The 18745-nt window shown below is 40.9% G+C and overlaps 1 protein-coding gene across 1 annotated transcript in view; it reads right to left on the reverse strand.

Annotated features, from left to right (window-relative positions):
- The window catches only part of znrf2b (zinc and ring finger 2b), a 97799-nt gene that overhangs the window by 37710 nt on the left and 41344 nt on the right, over positions 1-18745 (reverse strand). The window contains exon 2 of the mRNA XM_030158893.1: positions 1380-1475. Within this exon, the coding sequence (XP_030014753.1) occupies positions 1380-1475 (96 nt within the window). The remainder of the gene's footprint in view (positions 1-1379; positions 1476-18745) is intronic.

Here is an 18745-nt window from a genome sequence, read left to right on the forward strand (position 1 = left end):
GTTTCCAGTTCACTCTGTTCACTGGAAAACCCAGACCAGTCAGTAGATAAGTGTTAGCACGTCTTACAGAGGTTTTGTAATCCAGCGTTATAAAAGCCTGATGCAGGCCAAGGGTCACAGCTAAACTCTTTTACATGTGACTAGACAAATCAATCTGCAGGTGAGACAGGATGTGATTTAGTCGGCTGTAAAATCTACAATAAAACCGAGCGTGTCCTGAGGCGTTTAATGACCTCTGCAGCTCTGACACAACACGGACATGTGTAACGTTCACTGACTGGGAAAATAATAATAAAAGAACAATGTGTAGGGTGATGAAAACGTTCGTCAAGGACATTAAGTCTGAGTGTTTTTAAACGTATAGAAATAAAAGAGATCATCCATGTACAAAAGGAGAAGCTGCCCCGAGGTTAGTGTGGAGTTTAGAGCAATTTAATTATTTAGACTTTACAGGAAGGTTTTATAGGGAAGAGGGTGAGACATAATTAGAGAGCAGGGGATTATTTTTTAAAGATTTATTCTTGATTTTAATCACATTTACTACATGACTCGGGTACCCAAGGTTTAATAGCATAGACTTGTTTCCGTAAAAATATGGAAAATTAGCAGGTGGTGTTTCCATCCAGTACAAAAATGAAACAAAAATGTAAATAAAATTACATTTATAACTTTTACTGGATTATTTTGATGTTTAAGAAACTAGAAAAGTGCAAATTTATAATAAGGTTATAAGGGGTTTTTTGGGGGTTTTTTTTCCAGTTTTGAGCTTTCGTTAGAAGATTGTGACATGTTTAGATCTTGTACATGAAGTTCCAGTGAGTGTTAGGTGTTAGTTTTCAGTGTTCTGGGTGTTTCATGTGTAATATGCCTGTATGTTGAAAGGGTCAGAGTTGTACTGGAGGTTAGTTTAACCAAATTTAACTATTTAGACTTTACAGGAAGGTTTTATAGGAAAGAGGGTGAGACATAATTAGAAAGTAGGGAGTAAGATTTATTCTTGATTTTAATCACAACTAATACATGAGTCAGGCAGCCTCAGTTTCTTAGCACAGACTTATTTCTGTAAAAATATGCAAAATTAGTTGATGGTGTTTCCTGTTTGCGTGGACACTCAGACATCCAGTACAAAAATGAAACAAAAATGTAAATATAATAGCATTTACTGGATTATTTTGATGTTTAAGAAACTAAAAAAGTGGTAATTTGTAATAACGTGAGTTTTTTTTTTTTTGTTTTTTTTTTTCCAGTTTTGAGCTTTAGTTGGAAGATACTGACATGTTCGCAATGTGTACATGAAGTTACAGTGTGTTTTAGTTTTAGGTGTTTTGGGTGTTTTTGTGTAATACGCCTGTGTGTTGATAGGGTCAGTTGTCCTTTACCGTTATAGGTCACTCTGGGTTTGGTTAAACACAGGACCAGATGCAGATCCATCTCATCAGAAGAGACAAACTTGGAGCATACGGGGCACTTGAAGCCTGAAGGAAACACAAAAAGACAAATAATCCAATCACTGCTAAATAAATACGTGGAAAGTCACATTATTTGGGTTTGGAGTTAAACCGTTTCCATTGTGTTTTCCACCGAGTTTGTCAGCTTGTGCAATATTCTTCACAGCCATTGTTTTCTCCATCTGTCAAACTTCTGCAAACTCTGCTGCTGTTTACCGAGACCCATTTATTTCAGTAAATCTGAAACATATCACTATCTAAGGAGGAAACACCACCCACACATTGGGTATTCACAGCACACACAGCTAACAAAGATTAAGTAGAAGTAGGAAGCCAAACTACATCACACACCTCTGAGCCTTTACACAAACTCCACAATATATTTTATCAGACTGCTCCAGCCTGCTGCAATCTGCTACCACCTCCTGCTAGCAAGTCATTAAAACACTTTACCTTCACTTTCTGAAACACACATGAACATTTCTGACCCATGGTGTTTATGTTCTGGCTCTGAAACAATCTTTTAGACCAGGACTCCGAGGGATACTTTCACTTTATCATGACAACAAAACCACACGGATGCACGGATCAATGCGTTACACATTATAGTCAAAAATAAAGGAAACTAAACCAGTGTGAAAGTGTGTTTTATTCTGGTACATCAGCTGATCCAGTTCCAGTCTCTGTGAGTGGATTCTGTCAGAGAAATAAAAGGAACTGAACCTCATAGCTGGGTGAGAACCAAGGTTATTATCGTCAATGAAAACTAACAAAATGACGAAAACTAGAATAAAAAACAGGTGGTGGACCCACCACCTGCTGAGGGAACCATAGGGGCCGGGTGCATTGTGGATTGGGTGGCAGTCGACGTCGGGGGGCTCGACGACCTGATCCCTGGACACAGAGTGTAGCTCTTGGGACATGGAATGTCACTTCACTGGGAGGGAAGGAGCCGGAGCTTGTGAGGGAGGTTGAGAGATACCGTCTAGATATAGTCGGGCTCACCTCCACACAGCTTGGGCTCTGGAACCCAACCCCTCGAGAGGGGCTGGACTCTCCACTTTTCTGGCGTTGCTCGCGGTGAGAGGCGGTGGGCTGGTGTGGGCGTGGTCATAGCCTCTCAGCTCAGCTGCCATGTGTTGGAGTTCACCCCCGTGAACGAGAGGGTCGCGTCCCTACGCCTTCAGGTCGGGGACAGGTGCCTCACTGTTGTCTGGGCCTACAGGCCGAACAGCAGTGCAGAGTACCCGGCCTTCTTGGAGTCCTTGGGAGGGGTGCTGGATGGTGCTCCGACTGGGGACTCCATTGTTCTCCTGGGTGACTTCAACGCTCACGTGGGCAACGACAGTGAGACCTGGAGGGGGGTGATGGGGAGGAACGGCCTCCCTGATCTGAACCTGAATGGTGTTTTGTTGTTGGACTTCTGTGCTAGTCACAGTTTGTCCATATCGAACACCATGTTCGAACACAAGGAGGTCCATAAGTGCACTTGGCACCAGGACACCCTGGGTCGGAGGTCGATGATTGACTTTGTTGTCATGGCATCAGACCTCCGATCACATGTTTTGGACACTCGGGTGAAGAGAGGGGCAGAGCTGTCAACCGATCACCACCTGGTGGTGAGTTGGATCCGCTGGCGAAGGAGGAAACCGGACAGACTCGGCAGGCCCAAACGTGTTGTGAGGGTCTGTTGGGAACGTCTGGCAGAACCCGATGTCAGTGCGGTCTTCAACTCGGCAGGGCACCGGGGGTGGATGAGATTCGCCCTGAGTACCTTAAGTCTCTGGATGTGCAGGGACTGTCTTGGCTGACACGTCTCTGTAACATCTCGTGGCGGTCGGGGACAGTACCTCTGGATTGGCAGACCGGGGTGGTGGTTCCCCTTTTTAAGAAGGGGGACCGGAGGATGTGCTCCAACTACAGGGGGATCCCACTCCTCAGCCTCCCAGGGAAAGTCTATTCCAGGTACTGGAGAGGAGGATCCGACCGATAGTCGAACCTCGGATCCAGGAGGAACAATGTCGTTTTTGTCCCGGTCGCGGAACACTGGACCAGCTCTATACTCTCCATCGGGTGCTTGAGGGTTCATGGGAGTTCGCCCAACCAGTCCACATGTGTTTTGTGGATCTGGAGAAGGCGTTCGACCATGTCCATCGTGGTATCCTGTGGGGGGTGCTTCGGGAGTATGGGGTCCGGGGCCCTTTGCTAAGGGCAGTCCGGTCCTTGTACGACCGAAGCAGGAGCCTGGTTCACATTGCCGGCAGTAAGTCAGACCTGTTCCAGGTGAATGTTGGACTCCGGCAGGGCTGCCCTTTGTCCCCAGTTCTGTTCATAATTTTTATGGACAGAATTTCTAGGCGCAGCCAGGGGCCGGAGGGGGTCCGGTTTGGGGACCACAGGATTTCATCTCTGCTTTTTGCAGATGATGTTGTCCTGTTGGCCTCATCGAACCTGGACCTTCAGTGTGCCCTGGGGCGGTTTGCAGCCGAGTGTGAAGCGAGCGGGATGAGGATCAGCACCTCCAAATCCGAGACCATGGTTCTCGACCGGAAAAAGGTGGTCTGCCCTCTCCGGGTCGGTGGGGAGTCTTTGCCCCAAGTGGAGGAGTTTAAGTATCTGGGGTCTTGTTCACAGTGAGGGAAGGATGGAGCGTGAGATTGACAGACGGATCGGTGCAGCGTCTGCAGTGATGCAGTCGCTGTACCGGTCGGTTGTGGTAAAGAAGGAGCTGAGCCGAGAGGAGAAGCTCTGGATTTACCGGTCAGTCTACGTTCCTACCCTCACCTATGGTCATGAGCTTTGGGTCATGACCGAAAGGACAAGATCCCGGATACAAGCGGTCCAAATGAGCTTCCTCCGCAGGGTGGCTGGGCGCACCCTTATGGATAGGGGGAGGAGCTCAGTCACCAGGGAGGAGCTCGGAGTAGAGCCGCTGCTCCTCCGCGTCGAGAGGGGCCAGCTGAGGTGGATCAGGCATCTGTTTCAGATCCTCCTGGACGCCTCCCTGGGGAGGTGTTCCGGGCATGTCCCACCGGGAGGAGACCTCGGGGAAGACCCAGGACACGTTGGAGAGACTGTGTCTCTTGGCTGGTCTGGGAACGCCTCGGGATCCCCCCGGAAGAGCTGGAGGAGGAGTCTGAGGAGAGGGAAGTGTGGGCGTCCCTGCTTAGACTGTTACCCCCGTGACCCGGCCCCGGATAAGCGGAAGAGAATGGATGGATGGATGAATGAATGAATAGAATAAAAAACCAAACTGAAAATAAATCCAAAACTATAATTAAAAGAAAAAAATGATAATTGAAACTGTATTGTGTGTTTACAAAACTAACTAAAACGTATAAAAAGTATGGATAATGTTCCCAATGTCAGACTGATGTTAAATGGATTTCTTTGTCTCTCTCAGTTTTCTGTGCTGTCTCCATACGACACTTTTTGCTCCGTCACTTGTGTTCACTTGTGGTTTCCAGTCGTCTTCTGGTCCCCACTCTACCTGGAAACATGGAGACTAAAGCAGCAGAGTCCTGTCTGGGATTGATTTGAATAGGAGCACAGAGAAGAAGAGAAAAGAGACCACTGAACTACAACTGAACTACAACTGAACTACAACTAAACCTAAGCATTTATACGGAGCCCCGCCAGGGTCATAGTGGAACATATTTATAGACTGAACTATTGCATCCCCATGCAATACCTTTTGCCTTTCCTCGCAGCTCCATACTATGGAGCCCGCTTCATTCCTTCACAATGTCTGCTTGGGCTTTACAGAGTAGCCACTGCATTCACATGGTGCTGCCAGTTACCTGTATACGGAGCTACGAAGAAAGGCGAAACATATTGAATGGGGACACAATAATTCAATCTAAAAATATTTCCCACTATGACCCTAGCAGGTACGTTTAGAAGAAAATAAAAACTAATAAAACTAGCAAACCTGCTCTAAAAACTAATTCAAACCAACTGAATTAGAGAAAAAAAGTCTAAATAAAACTAAACTATAATGAAAAATCCAAAACTCTTAGAACCTTAATGAGAACTAGTTATCGTCAGTAAACTGAGTATGACTACTGGTTAATGTGGTTCTTTAAAGCACTCGTTCCCTCCACCAGCAGGTATTGTGATCGCTTTGCTTTGTGTGTTTGTTTGCATGTTTGTTTGTTAGCAAGATAACTCAAAAAGTTATGGATGGATTTTCATGAAATTTTCAGGAAATGTTGATACTCGCACAAAAAAGAAATGACTAAATTTTGGTGGTAATGGGGGGGGGGGGGGGGGGGGGGGCACTGCTCTGCCTTGGTGGGGGTCTGCGCTCTCTGAGTGCTTTTCTTGTTCTCAACTGTGGTTTCACTTCCAGACCCACATTTTCCAGTCGCAAATGTAGTACTAATAAAATAGTCTCGCATAAACAGCAAGAAGTACAGAAGTATATTCATCACTGTATTCAGAGTCCATTACTCTTAATAATAAACTGAATGAGAATCGTAACAGTGTTGGAATAAGCAACATGATGGACTGACAAAAACGGCTCTTTTCACCTAACACACATTGTTTAGAGAAAACTGGGTGTGTTTTGGTTAAAAATGACATTTACTTAATTCCTTTTCTGAAATGCTTAGTACTTGGGAGGGCTGTGGGGGTGCTGGAGACTGATCTTACGTTGTTCTTTTAAGTGCTTTAACTAGAACTGTATTTATTTTATTAGCCAATTTTTATTTTGTAGCCAATATTATCCTCTGCATTTTTTCAGCAGAAATCAAGTATTTTCCCTTTATTCACTTTACTGACCACGTAAATGTTCCGAAAATTCAATGGCTTTTATATCAAAACAGAGAAAACTGACAAAAAAAACTGACTTTTTTTAAAGTAAAAACAAGTGTTTACAACCACTGTCATTGGTCAGACTCCATGGGTTTTACTGATGAATCAATGCTGTAGAAGATGACAGTGTTTCCATGGTAACTATGGAGCCTCTGAATGTCCAAATGGGTCATATATGATGACCACGAAAAGAGGACGAACTGTATTTTACCCCAGTTATTTACATGGACTGATAGGATTAGAGGTCCTAAGATTATTCAACATTTTAGATCAGTAGATGCTTTTGGAAGCCAGTGGATGTTCAGGTCTTTGAGGCTTGAAACTCTACTGGAATGTGCTGTAGGTCCACACTGTTGAATTTGTCAGCTTTATTAATGTAAAAAGTCACATCATTTGTTGCACTGAGGAGCATAACTAGTAATATTTAACCTATTACATTTCATCCGTACAATGTTAAGAAGCAGTAGAAACAAACCCAGGACCACATTAATACTGCACCTCCAGAACATTTGCATTTACTTCAACTTCAGTCTGATGAATTTCACTTCAGTTTCTTTGGTCTCCAACATCTAAAGCAGGGCTCTCAAACTCATTTTGTTTCAGGTTCCACATTCAGCCTGATTTGATCTCAACTGCGCCGGTCCGGTAAAATAATAGCACAATAACCTATAAATAATTACAACTTCAAATTTTTGTCTTTGTTTTAGTGCAAAAAACCCTATTAAATTATGAAAATACTTACTTTTATAAACTATCCAAACAAAAAAGATGTGAATAAACTGAAAAAACTGAAATTTATTAAGGAAAATAAGTGCAATTTTAACAATATCATGCCTCAATTTATCATGTGTACATGTGCATTATGGATCAGATCTACAAAGGCACAACACTTTTCATCAGACATTTCAGGTTGTTCATATTTGTTCAGGTAATTGACATTTTATAGTTTGTAAATGTAAATATTTTCATAATTTAATGTTATTTTTTCACTAAAACAAAGACAAAAATTTGAAGTTGTCATTATTTATAGACATAATGTAAGATTTTTTTCACAAACTGAGAAGAAAACATGTAGTCATTCTTTTTTGTAGATGATTATTATTTGACTGTAGATCATATTTGTCTGTATGTGGAACCGCAACTAAAATCAGTTCGACAGCTTTGACTGTGGAATTTTTGCACTTTGTAAATTCATCCCAGGGGCCGGATTGGAACCTTTGGTGGGCCACATTTGGCCCCGGGCCGCATGTTTGGCAGCCCTGTTCTAAAGGGAGCCATGTGTGACTAAAGGTCATACGTCTTTATATAAACAAAGATCCCACCTTCATCCTTCCAGACATGCGTGTACACTTGCTGCTTCCACTGACATCAATGCACCATTTGTCACAGATTACCTTCATAGCAACCCTCATCTATAACCATCAGCTGTCGGCGTCATGTCCTCGCCGCACAGGGCAGAATGACAGACGGACAGCTGAGTCTAAATGTGAGCCTATAATAATATATACAGGCTACATACATAATAATACAAACCTGTCAACATGCTGGGATACTGATGAATACACCACAGCAGCCAAAAGCACAACCTCCTCCTCCGCCTGCCTGACCTATTTCAGTGAAACACAACACACACACACACACACACACACACATCATGTGCCAGGACCTTCTGACCATCTGCTGACAATTAGGAAGTCGAGGTGTATTTATCTGAGGGAGAGACGAAGACCGATTCTAGCTCTGCTGGCTCCACGAGTTCATTGTGAAAAACGCTCAAAGCCAAAGCTGAGCCCTCCCCATGAGGCTGTGATGACTCATCCACTAAACTGTACGGGATGCTCTCTCCAGGAAATGAAACTGCGGTGCGTGTCCTCATGCATATCTGTCGTAGGGCGTACCTGCTTGTGGCTGCAGTAAAAACTCTGCTCCTGGAGTAAATCAGGTGGTTAAGAGCATATAAATAAATACGAAAAGCTGCTAAAAATAATTACCAAAAAGCAATTCATAAGCTTTATTTATGCACCGCAATGACAACTAAATTAAATCTGAGTGCATTGATTTAAAGCCTGAACATTTAAAAAATAATGAGGTAATGGGAAAAACAAACTAATGCATATTAAAAGGAACATTTCTCTCCTGTGTTTGCTCCTAAAAAACACGGTCATTATGCAGTGAAAGCACTTTACCTTTGTATGAGATGCACAAAAGAGGAAGAGATCCTAAAAACCCTTCAAACATGTAATGTTGCTCCTCAGTTTAGCGGAAATGGAAGCTTAACTCACTTAAGGATATTCAGTCTCTGCATTTTTACCTGCGTCTCTAATTCAGTTAGGTCAAGACATCCCTTCCTACTTCCAGGTCCACTTCTGTTCATTCATTTGTATTCAGTCTGCTGCAGCACTGTCCATAAAACACACTCAGTTGTCATTCTAGGACTTTATATTTAAAGAGGACATATTTAGCTAGCCCTTCAGTTCATTTATTTGTGTATTTGGACTCTAATAGTTCAGAGTTTGAATTTGAACCCTCCAGCTGCTGCAAAGCTATCTTTAGATTCATTCCGGTAAAAATCCAGTGGATTTCTACAATCCGTTTTAATTCCTTCTTAATTGGTTACATTTTTTAACTAGTTACGTCACAACATTTGCACATATAAGGTCCAGACTTCAGACGAACATTTCCCCGAGTACGACAGAACTGTTTATCAGCAGCAGCGATTGCAGTAAAAACTGAAAATATGTCCAAACTTTGAGCAGATTAGCTAAAATGTTCAGTTGTTGGTTGAACGGGACAGAGCAGCACAGCCAATAACCTGGAGGGGGCGGGGTCATGTGCATTTAAAGGGCCAGCGCTCCAAACCACCTTTCTGGTGTCATTAGTCAGAAATAGTGTTGAAGATGGACCTGTGGAGTTGAATGAATGAAGAATTCAGAGCCAAGCAGAGCATTTACAGTTTATGGAGACCACAGGGAAATGCTTGAAAATGAAGAATTCCATTTAAAAAAGCAAAATATCACTCCTTTAACAGTAAAGAAGTGGCTGAAAAGTAAAGTTATTAATAGAAGGAGGAAAAACAAAGTTTGGTGCTAGCTAACGTTAGTGCATCTGCTAAGATCAGCTCCCACTGCATCTGTCAAACCTGGTATTTGTGAATTTGTCTGATATATAATAATGCTTTTATGAGGTAATTCACAGTTTCTTCTCCTCTATATTTGCAAATGCTTTTATTATTGTACTGCCGTCTTGGCCAGATCCCCCATCTCAATAGAACCAACCTGCTTAAATAAAAGTTAAATAAAAACTGAAATTCAGATGTGTTTCTTTTGTCAACCCTTTATCAGGTCAAGTATCAGCAATTATAAATCTAGGAGAGCAAAAAAAAAGGGTATAGGTAGTAGGGCTGTGCAATTAATCGAAATTCAATTACGATTTCGATTACTACACGCAACGATTACAAAAATTATGTAATCGAGAAAAAACTATTATTAATTTTGAGTCGTTTTAATTCACGCGCACGCAAGCTCCCATGAGCTGCTCTGCCCCGCCCCCCTCTAAGCTACTGCTGCTGCTAGCCGGCAGGTCCACCCCAAGAGGACAGTTGGACCTAGCGGTCTGGAAAAACAGCAGGAGAATCACAGCAGAAGGGCTTGGTAAACAAAAAAGGCAAGTCCAATTCAATTGTATGGAATCACTTTGGGTTTGATGAAGAAGACGGAGAGCAAAAACACATCAGGTTCAAAAAGTGTTTCGTAGTTGTGTCCGCACCGACCGCTAACACAACAAACCTTTGTAACCATCTGAAGTTTAACCACCGCCACCTTTATCGGAATCTTATGAAAAACTAAAACACATAAAAACAACTCCGGTTACAACTTCGTCCACAATGCAGTCTTCAGTTTCCGAATCTCTTTACGCTGTAACTCCCGTATTAACCTAACCTAACCTAACCCGTATAACCCTAACGTACGTATTCTAGATGGCTGATGTATACAGAAGGCCTGAACTGAAACCTCACAGCATGCCACTGACTTTACTATGTTTCATACTACATTGAACATACTTGAATTTATAATTTGCACTTTACGTGAGCTTTTTTTTTTTTTTATTGCTACAGTTCTATGGCAAGTCTATAGCAGTTTAATTCCAGTGCACTATTTATTTACAAAAGGAAACATACTTGAATTTACAGTACACTTATTTGCATTCAAAGATTTTTTTGTTTCAGACAAAATTGAACATACTTTGTTTTAGTGGTTAAAAGCTTTATTTATGTTTAAAGAGTATATTTTACATTGTTTTGCAAGAAAAAAATAAACAACTTTAAGGTTAACAAATAATCGTTTTTAATAATTGTGATTTCAATTGTTGCTAAAATAATCGTGATTTTTTTTTTTTTCTATAATCGAGCAGCCCTAATAGGTAGCAAGGTTATAATAGTTTTGGATTTTTCATTCTAGTTTAGTTTTATTTAGTTTGGACTTTTTTTTCTCTAATTCAGTTCATTTTAATTTGTTTTTAGAGCAGGTTTGATAGTTTTTATTAGTTTTCATTTTTTTCTAAATGCTTAGTTATACTGTAGTTGTAGTTCAGTTGTAGTTTAGTTGTAGTTCAGTGGTCTCTTTTCTCTTCTTCTCTGTGCTCCTATTCAAATCAATCCCAGACAGGACTCTGCTGCTTTAGTCTCCATGTTTCCAGGTAGAGTGGGGACCAGAAGACGACTGGAAACCACAAGTGAACACAAGTGACGGAGCAAAAAGTGTCGTATGGAGACAGCACAGAAAACTGAGAGAGACAAAGAAATCCATTGAACATCAATCTGACATTGGGAACATTATCCATACTTTTTATACGTTTTAGTTAGTTTTGTAAACACACAATACAGTTTCAGTTAGTTATAATTTTTTCTTTTAATTATAGTTTTTATTTATTTCAGTTAACGAAAATGTTCTTTCATTTGTAGTTTTTGTCATTTTGTTAGTTTTCGTTATGGATAATAACCTTGGTAGGTAGTAGTGAGACATCTTTATAAAGACAAATGAATAACAGCAGTGATGGAACAGCAGCTGATGGGAGAATTAGAGGAAACCAACCCAAATATGGAACTGAACACAGAAGCCTGCTAGATACTGCGCTGCTGCATCCCCATCAGCAATTGTCTGAGTCATATGCATTCTTCACTTGTCCAAATAGAAGAGTGACTTCTTTAATATTAAAATGGAGACATGAATTTCATCTCTTATGTCCCCCTGCAGAGCCAGCCATCAGGGCCTGGTTGGTTGAACAACTTCTCAAATGAAGATCTAAATTAACCATCACACACTGGAATGACTTCACTGATTGGAAACCTATAGATGGTTTGATAAATGTAACTCTGACGCAAAGTTATTTCACATCTGGACAAAAATGTTCACAGACTGAAAAAGTAGTTATGTGAGACATGTGGAAGTGTCCAGGTAAATTTGCAGAAAAAGTGACAGGTGAAATACATTCACTATAATTTGTACAGTATTATTTTCTTTTTCATCTCTTAGATCCAATGAACAAGCCAACAATCAAAAATGAGCAAGATACAGTTTGAGGACTAATTAGATCACTTTTTTTTTTTTTTTTGGGATAATATTTTATTTTACAGATTTCAGTTATGTAGAACATACACACACAAAAAAAACCCAAAACACCCCCATAAAAAAAAACAAAAAAAAACACAAAGGCTCAGATGTGTGTAACTGATCAATTAATTAACTAGTCAGTCCTTGTTCAAAGAAAAAAAGAAAGAGGAGCAGAGGCTGAAGACTGGTCCACAGATATACACCCTACTCCAAATGAACTTCCTCTAAGTGTGCGAGAAACGGAGTCCAAGCATCTGACAAAGTGTTGACAGAACAGGTCCTCAAAGACCTGAGCTTTTCCATCTGTATTAATGACAACATATTATTGACCCATGAACAGATGGAGGGTTTGGAGACAGTCTCTTAGCAATGATCATTCCAAGTTCCAGTGGACGCTGTAATGTTGCAGGTATATTCCCGACAGTCTGAGAACAGCCAAAACTAATTAGATCACTTTTTGATGGTGTGAATCACTGCAGACGGAAACACCTACAGTTTTGAAGATACTCTCATAGCTGCTCAGGTCTTTCTGTTTACCCATTTTGCTGCTTCCAACACATCAACTTAAAGGACGATATATTCAGACTGAAAGCTGCCATTATACTAAAAGAATAAGGTCCATTACCACTTCACCTTTCACTGGTCATAATGTTACAGCTGACTGATGTATTGGTGGTTTCATTGTGTAACAGTTGGAGGATTTACCCCTTTTGTTTGTCTTCACACTGCAGAAATGGAAATGCAGAAACGCCATTTTAAGTGGCTTTTTTTACCTCCTCTTTCAGTTTAGTTTCTTTCACAGTAAAAGGGGAACCTTCCTTGACATAAATATAGGTTGAAGGCTGCAAAAGAAGCCCCCATTTTAAAAACACAATGGCCTTAAAAGGAAGCAGAATGTAGGAAAAAAAAAGGGCTGACAATGAAGTCTAGCATTTGAGTCCACAACAGTAAGAAAACCAGAAAGTCTACTTTTTAACATAAACACTGGAGTATTATCAGCAAAATAAAGCCTTACTATTGCATGAAGAGTCACAGTAGTCATTGTGAAGTAAAATGGTCTGTGTTAGTATTTAATGATTCTGTTTATCTCAAATTACTGCTGTGTTCATTTGTTTGTTGTAGTAAGTGTTGCAGATCTAACAGTAAAAACGGTATAATCTGTGAATGTTGTCACGTCAACTGTTGGGCAGTATTACGTTATTTTAGCGCCGCTACTGATGGTGCATGAAGTTCAAAATATCCTAAAGGTCTGTAGTTGTCAAGTCCCTAGATGTGTTTTGTCCGAAAGCGCATTATGTGGTTTTTAAGACTGTGAAGACCAGCACTCAGACCACCAAACACACTCTGTACAAGCCACAAACCGCTCCATAAAACCCTCTGATCGATGTGACAGCCCCAGGGCCTCTGTCCGGCCTAGGACGGGTTGTGTTGTTATTATGCTGTGAAGTTTTCAGGACTGTTGCAGATCCCTGGTTAGATGTTGGAGGCAGCTGGACACCATCTCCAGGCTGCACAAACCAGACCCAGAACCTGATGGTCTGGGGGCTTAAAGTCCACACTTCAACCCAAGGTTATTATCACTAACGAAAACTAATGAAATGATGAGAACTAGAATTGAGAAAACATTTTCGTTCACTGAAATAAATAAAAACTAGAATTAAAAGAAAAAAAAAACAACAACTAACTGAAACTGTATTGTGTGTTTACTAAACTAACTAAAACAGATACAAATTCTGGATCAAATTCCCTTGGTTTTGGTCTTTGTCAATGTCAGATTGATGTTCAATGGATTTCTTTGTCTCTCTCAGTTTTCTGTGCTGTCTCCATACGACACTTTTTGCTCCGTCACTTGTGTTCACTTGTGGTTTCCAGTCGTCTTCTGGTCCCCACTCTACCTGGAAACATGGAGACTAAAGCAGCAGAGTCCTGTCTGGGATTGATTTGAATAGGAGCACAGAGAAGAAGAGAAAAGAGACCACTGAACTACAACTGAACTACAACTGAACTACAACTAAACTAAAACTAAACTACAACTGAACTACAACTGAACTATAACTGAACTACAACTGAACTACAACTGAACTAAAACTAAACTAAAACTGAACTACAACTAAACTACAACTGAACTACAACTGAACTACAACTGAACTATAACTGAACTACAATTGAACTACAACTAAACTACAACTGAACTACAACTAAACTACAACTGAACTACAACTAAACTACAACTAAACTACAACTAAACTACAACTAAACTATAACTAAACTACAACTAAAACTAAACTACAACTAAAACTAAACTACAACTAAACTAAAACTAAACTACAACTAAGCATTTAGAAAAAAATGAAAACTAAATAAAACTATCAAACCTGCTCTAAAAACTAATCAAAACTAACTGAATTAGAGAAAAAAAAAAGAGTCAAAACTAAATAAAACTAAACTAGAATGCGTCGACCCCGCTTTGGGTACTTTGTTTCGAATCCACTGGTGGTGATGTGAGTTGATTCATTTGTACACGTGTTAAATTTACTGTATTGCGTTACTTTTTCTGTGATTAATGACCATTGATGGGTGCATATGTAATTGGCTTCTTACTTTTATTGTTATTTTAGTTCTTTTTTTATTTCAAAGGTTGAGACAAATAAACCAAATAAATGAATGGAGGCAACATTAACTGTGTGATTAATTGACTGCAGGAGCTCAGAGTTGGGGGTGGGAATAGTCATGTTGACTTGAGCCAACAGTCACCACAAACAAAAGGCACCAGAGGTAGGGAAAGCTCTCAATCCAAAGACGCTTTATGATACAAAAATCGAATCGTGAAGCCAGTAAATATTCACACCTCCACTTTAGAATGTGTGTGTTTAGAATTGTGTCCCCTGCTGTCCCTGCTGCCCCTGTGCTCTGTAAAGCTGACAGCAATGACTTCCTAAACTTCTTCACAGACAAGATCAGGGATATTAAACACAATATCCCACCACCCTCTGGCCGTCTGACCCTATCTGATCCCCCTCTGCAAACCTGGTCCTCTTTCGACCCTGTGACACTGGAGGACATCTCAGCACTTTTATCCAAAACGAAACCCTCCTCCAACTCTGCAGACCTCCTCCCCCATAAGCTCCTTGTCGGTGTCTTTGACACTATTGGACCATGGGTCACAAAGTTTTTTAACCTGTCGCTCACAACTGGTTTGTTTCCCAGCTCCTTCAAACAGGCCATCATAGAACCTAAACTAAAGAAAACCACACTGGACCCCACAGACTTCAAAAGCTACAGGCCCATTTCAAAGCTCCCCCTATTGGCCAAAATCCTTGAGAAAGCAGTGTCTAAACAACTGACAGCTTTTCTGGAGACACACCAGATCTATGACACTTTTCAGTCTGGGTTTAGACAACGCCACTCAACAGAAACCGCACTATTAAAAGTGTCCAGTGACATCCTGATGGCGGCTGACTCCGGGAAATCCACGGTCTTGGTCCTGCTAGATCTGTCCTCGGCCTTTGACACAGTGGACCATACCATAATGATTGAGAGACTGAGGGACCTGGTAGGGATGTCAGGTCATGTGCTAGACTGGTTCTCCTCTTACCTGACCGGCAGAAGCTTCACTGTGTCAATAAACAACTTCCAATCTGACTCAGCGGATCTACTGTGTGGTGTGCCCCAAGGCTCTGTCCTGGGACCAGTCCTATTCTTACTCTATGTCCTCCCACTTGGCCACATTATCCGACAGTATAGTGATGTCTCCTATCATCTATTCGTGGATGACATCCAGATATACTGCTCCTTTAACTCCTCTGAGCCCCACAAACTGAGTTCCTTAATCATCTGCTTGTCAGAGCTGAAGCAGTGGCTAAATGATAACAGCCTCCAGCTGAACTCCAGCTAAACACAGACCCTCATCACTGACCCGGACAGTGCAATCCCAGGGATCAAACATCACCTTGGAGACCTGAGTTCCTCGGTAAAGACAAAACTGAGGAATCTGGGTGTCATCTTTGACCAGGACATGTCTTTAGAATTCTACTCCAAACACCTAGTCAAAAACTGTTTCTTCCACCTACGCAACATCTCCAAACTCAGATCTATGGTGTCCTCAAGATGATCGTTCACGCTTTCGTATCTTCTGGCTCAGACTACTGCAACAGCCTGTTTACATGCTTAAACAAGAAGGAGCTGGCCTGTCTACAGTTTGTCCAGAACTCTGCTGCCAGGCTCCTGACCCGCACAAACAGGAGAACCCACATCACTCCCATCCTTAAATCTCTCCACTGGCTCCTGTTCTATATCGTCTTCATTTCAAAATTCTTGTGCTACCTTTCCGGGCCCTACATGGCCAGGCCCCTGCATACATTGCTTCTCTGATCCAGCCCTACAGCTCGACTCGTAGCTTGAGGTCTTCAGGACAGTACCTGCTGATGGTTCCACACACCTGCTGATGGTTCCACGGACCTGTTTTAGCACACGCGGTGACAGGTCTTTTAAAGCTGTGGCACCACGTCTATGGAATGGCCTGCCTCTACACCTACGGTCCATGGACTCTGTACAGAGCTTTAAGAAACACCTCCAAACCCTCCTGTTCAAAAAGGCTTTTTAGTCTCCCACCTGACCCAGGACCACCACAGACTGATTACACTCTATGTATTCATCATAACGTACTCCATGTGTCATCCCCCCCCCCCCCCAGTCTCTCTATATCTCTATCGCTCTCTCTTTTCTCCTCCTTTACTCTCTCTCTCTCTCTCTTTAACCCCAACTGGTCAAGGCAGACATCCATCCTTCAGGAGTCTGGGTCTGCTCCAGGTTTCTGCCCGTTAAAGGGAAGTTTTTCCTCGCCACTGTCACCAATCACAAGTGTTTGCCCCTGAAGGATTCTGTTGGGTCTCTGTAAACTTAATTTGATTCTGATTTGAATTGATAAAGCACTTTGTGACTCTGTCTGTGAAAAGTGCTCTATAAATAAAATTTACTTTACTTACTTACTTTAGAATAATTACAGGGCTCGACGTTAGCACTAGTCTGATGGAAAAGGTGATGACACGCACATCCAGTCGCTAAAAGGTGCACAGATCCCAAAAAAAAAACAGTGGATGAAAGAATCAGACAACCTGACAACCTGTGAGCTGCCAAAAAATATTTATTCACCACAGTTGTGACGTTTCAGGCCACAGCCCCTCATCAGACATGGGACAGGTCATCACACACAGCTGTTATGTAGAGTGCCAATTGTGATATCACGTGACAGGTAATGCAAATTATCTCATGTTATCAGTAGCTAACTTTTAAATGAGTACAAGTGTCTTTAAATACATAATAATTTATACAAGTAGAGTTATCAAATTTCTTTAAATTAATATAAATACAATGCTCAAGTTACTTTAAGTTCATGCAAACACATACAAATACAATGAATATAATTGCATGAACTTAATGTATTTAGAAATTATACAAAAACTGTTCGGGCCACTGCCGATACAGAGAAATTATACCTTTTCTCGCCGGTGTCACGTACACTTTTTACCCCCGTATTTGTTTTTTTTTTTTACCCCCTAAGAATGACGCACATGCTCCAAACCATCGGGCATGCGCAACTGCGCAACTGCATTCTTTTCAATGTAAACATCCGGTAGTAAAACCTGTCGTACTAAATTTACCCTGTGCAGATTGTTAATTTTCTATAAATACAGCAGCCGCTTGAGCACCAAAATACATTAGCATCTCTGGCTCACATCGATGACTGTGAATTTGATGTTTAAAATCTTAAGATGAACTTTTTAAAGGCCCCAAAACCAAATCAAAAGCCTGGGAAAGCAACAAAGACAAGAAGAACAGCAGCATAAAAGAAGAAGTCTGATCAAGAATATGATCAAAAGAAGAGAAAAAGAGGTTTTGTCCCCACATGGCCTGAACAATGGACTTGGCAAAGTAAGAAGCACATGTTCTATTCAAAGAGAAATTTTATTTAGACAATTCTGCAGTTTACAAAGAAATCAACAAGAAACCTACAAAATTACTCAGCATTTGGTCCCTTGCTTGTCTACGTTAACAATTCACAAGGCAGTCCTTTGTGATTTTCCAATGCTTTCTCTGTGATTTGTGATCAGACCCAGACTTAACCCATAATTATACTGAAATGGAAATGAAATGTGTCTACATGTTTAAATCTAGAACTTACATTAAGTTGATGTAAGTCCTTGTTTAAATTCATTTGCTATTTCTTGTCACTTGTGATAGTGAAACTGAAATGAAAGCAGGGAAAATGAAATGTAATAAATGGATTGAGCAGGCCTGTAGGCGGTGTGGTGGTGGTGGAAGGTGCAGATAAGGCTGCAGCACAGCTTTGGAAATGAACAGAGTCAGTGTTATTAGTCTGTCACACAATCACACAGATGAGCGTGTGTACTGTACAGATTTGTAAACGGTTGTAATGAATGTACTATATGTATAATGATGGTTGGCTTGACAAAAACAGGGACCGTATTAATTATTTTATTCATTAATTTTGTGCCAAGTATTTTATTTGTTAATTTCAGTTGCAATCAAGGCAAGTCATTTGTGAATCTCTCAGCAAATTGCATACATGTACTTCATTGTAAATTTATTTGACCTGCCTAATGTTGGATGTTAGCAATTTTCAGTTACAGTCATTTCTTTGTAATTATGTGCAAAGTAAGCATTGTCAGTCTTTATAACATACATACATACATAATTTCAAAACTTTACAAGTGAGAACAACAAGGAGAAGTTTTTGTGTTTGAATTTATGGAGTAAAATTATGGAACAGATTGAAGGTGGAGCTCAAACAATGTCCAAACATCAGCCAATTTAAAAAGAGGTTTAAAGAGACGGTTTATACACAGTATAAAA

Source organism: Sphaeramia orbicularis, chromosome 16 (genome assembly GCF_902148855.1).
Source record: "Sphaeramia orbicularis chromosome 16, fSphaOr1.1, whole genome shotgun sequence".
NCBI classification, from domain to species: Eukaryota; Metazoa; Chordata; class Actinopteri; order Kurtiformes; family Apogonidae; genus Sphaeramia; species Sphaeramia orbicularis.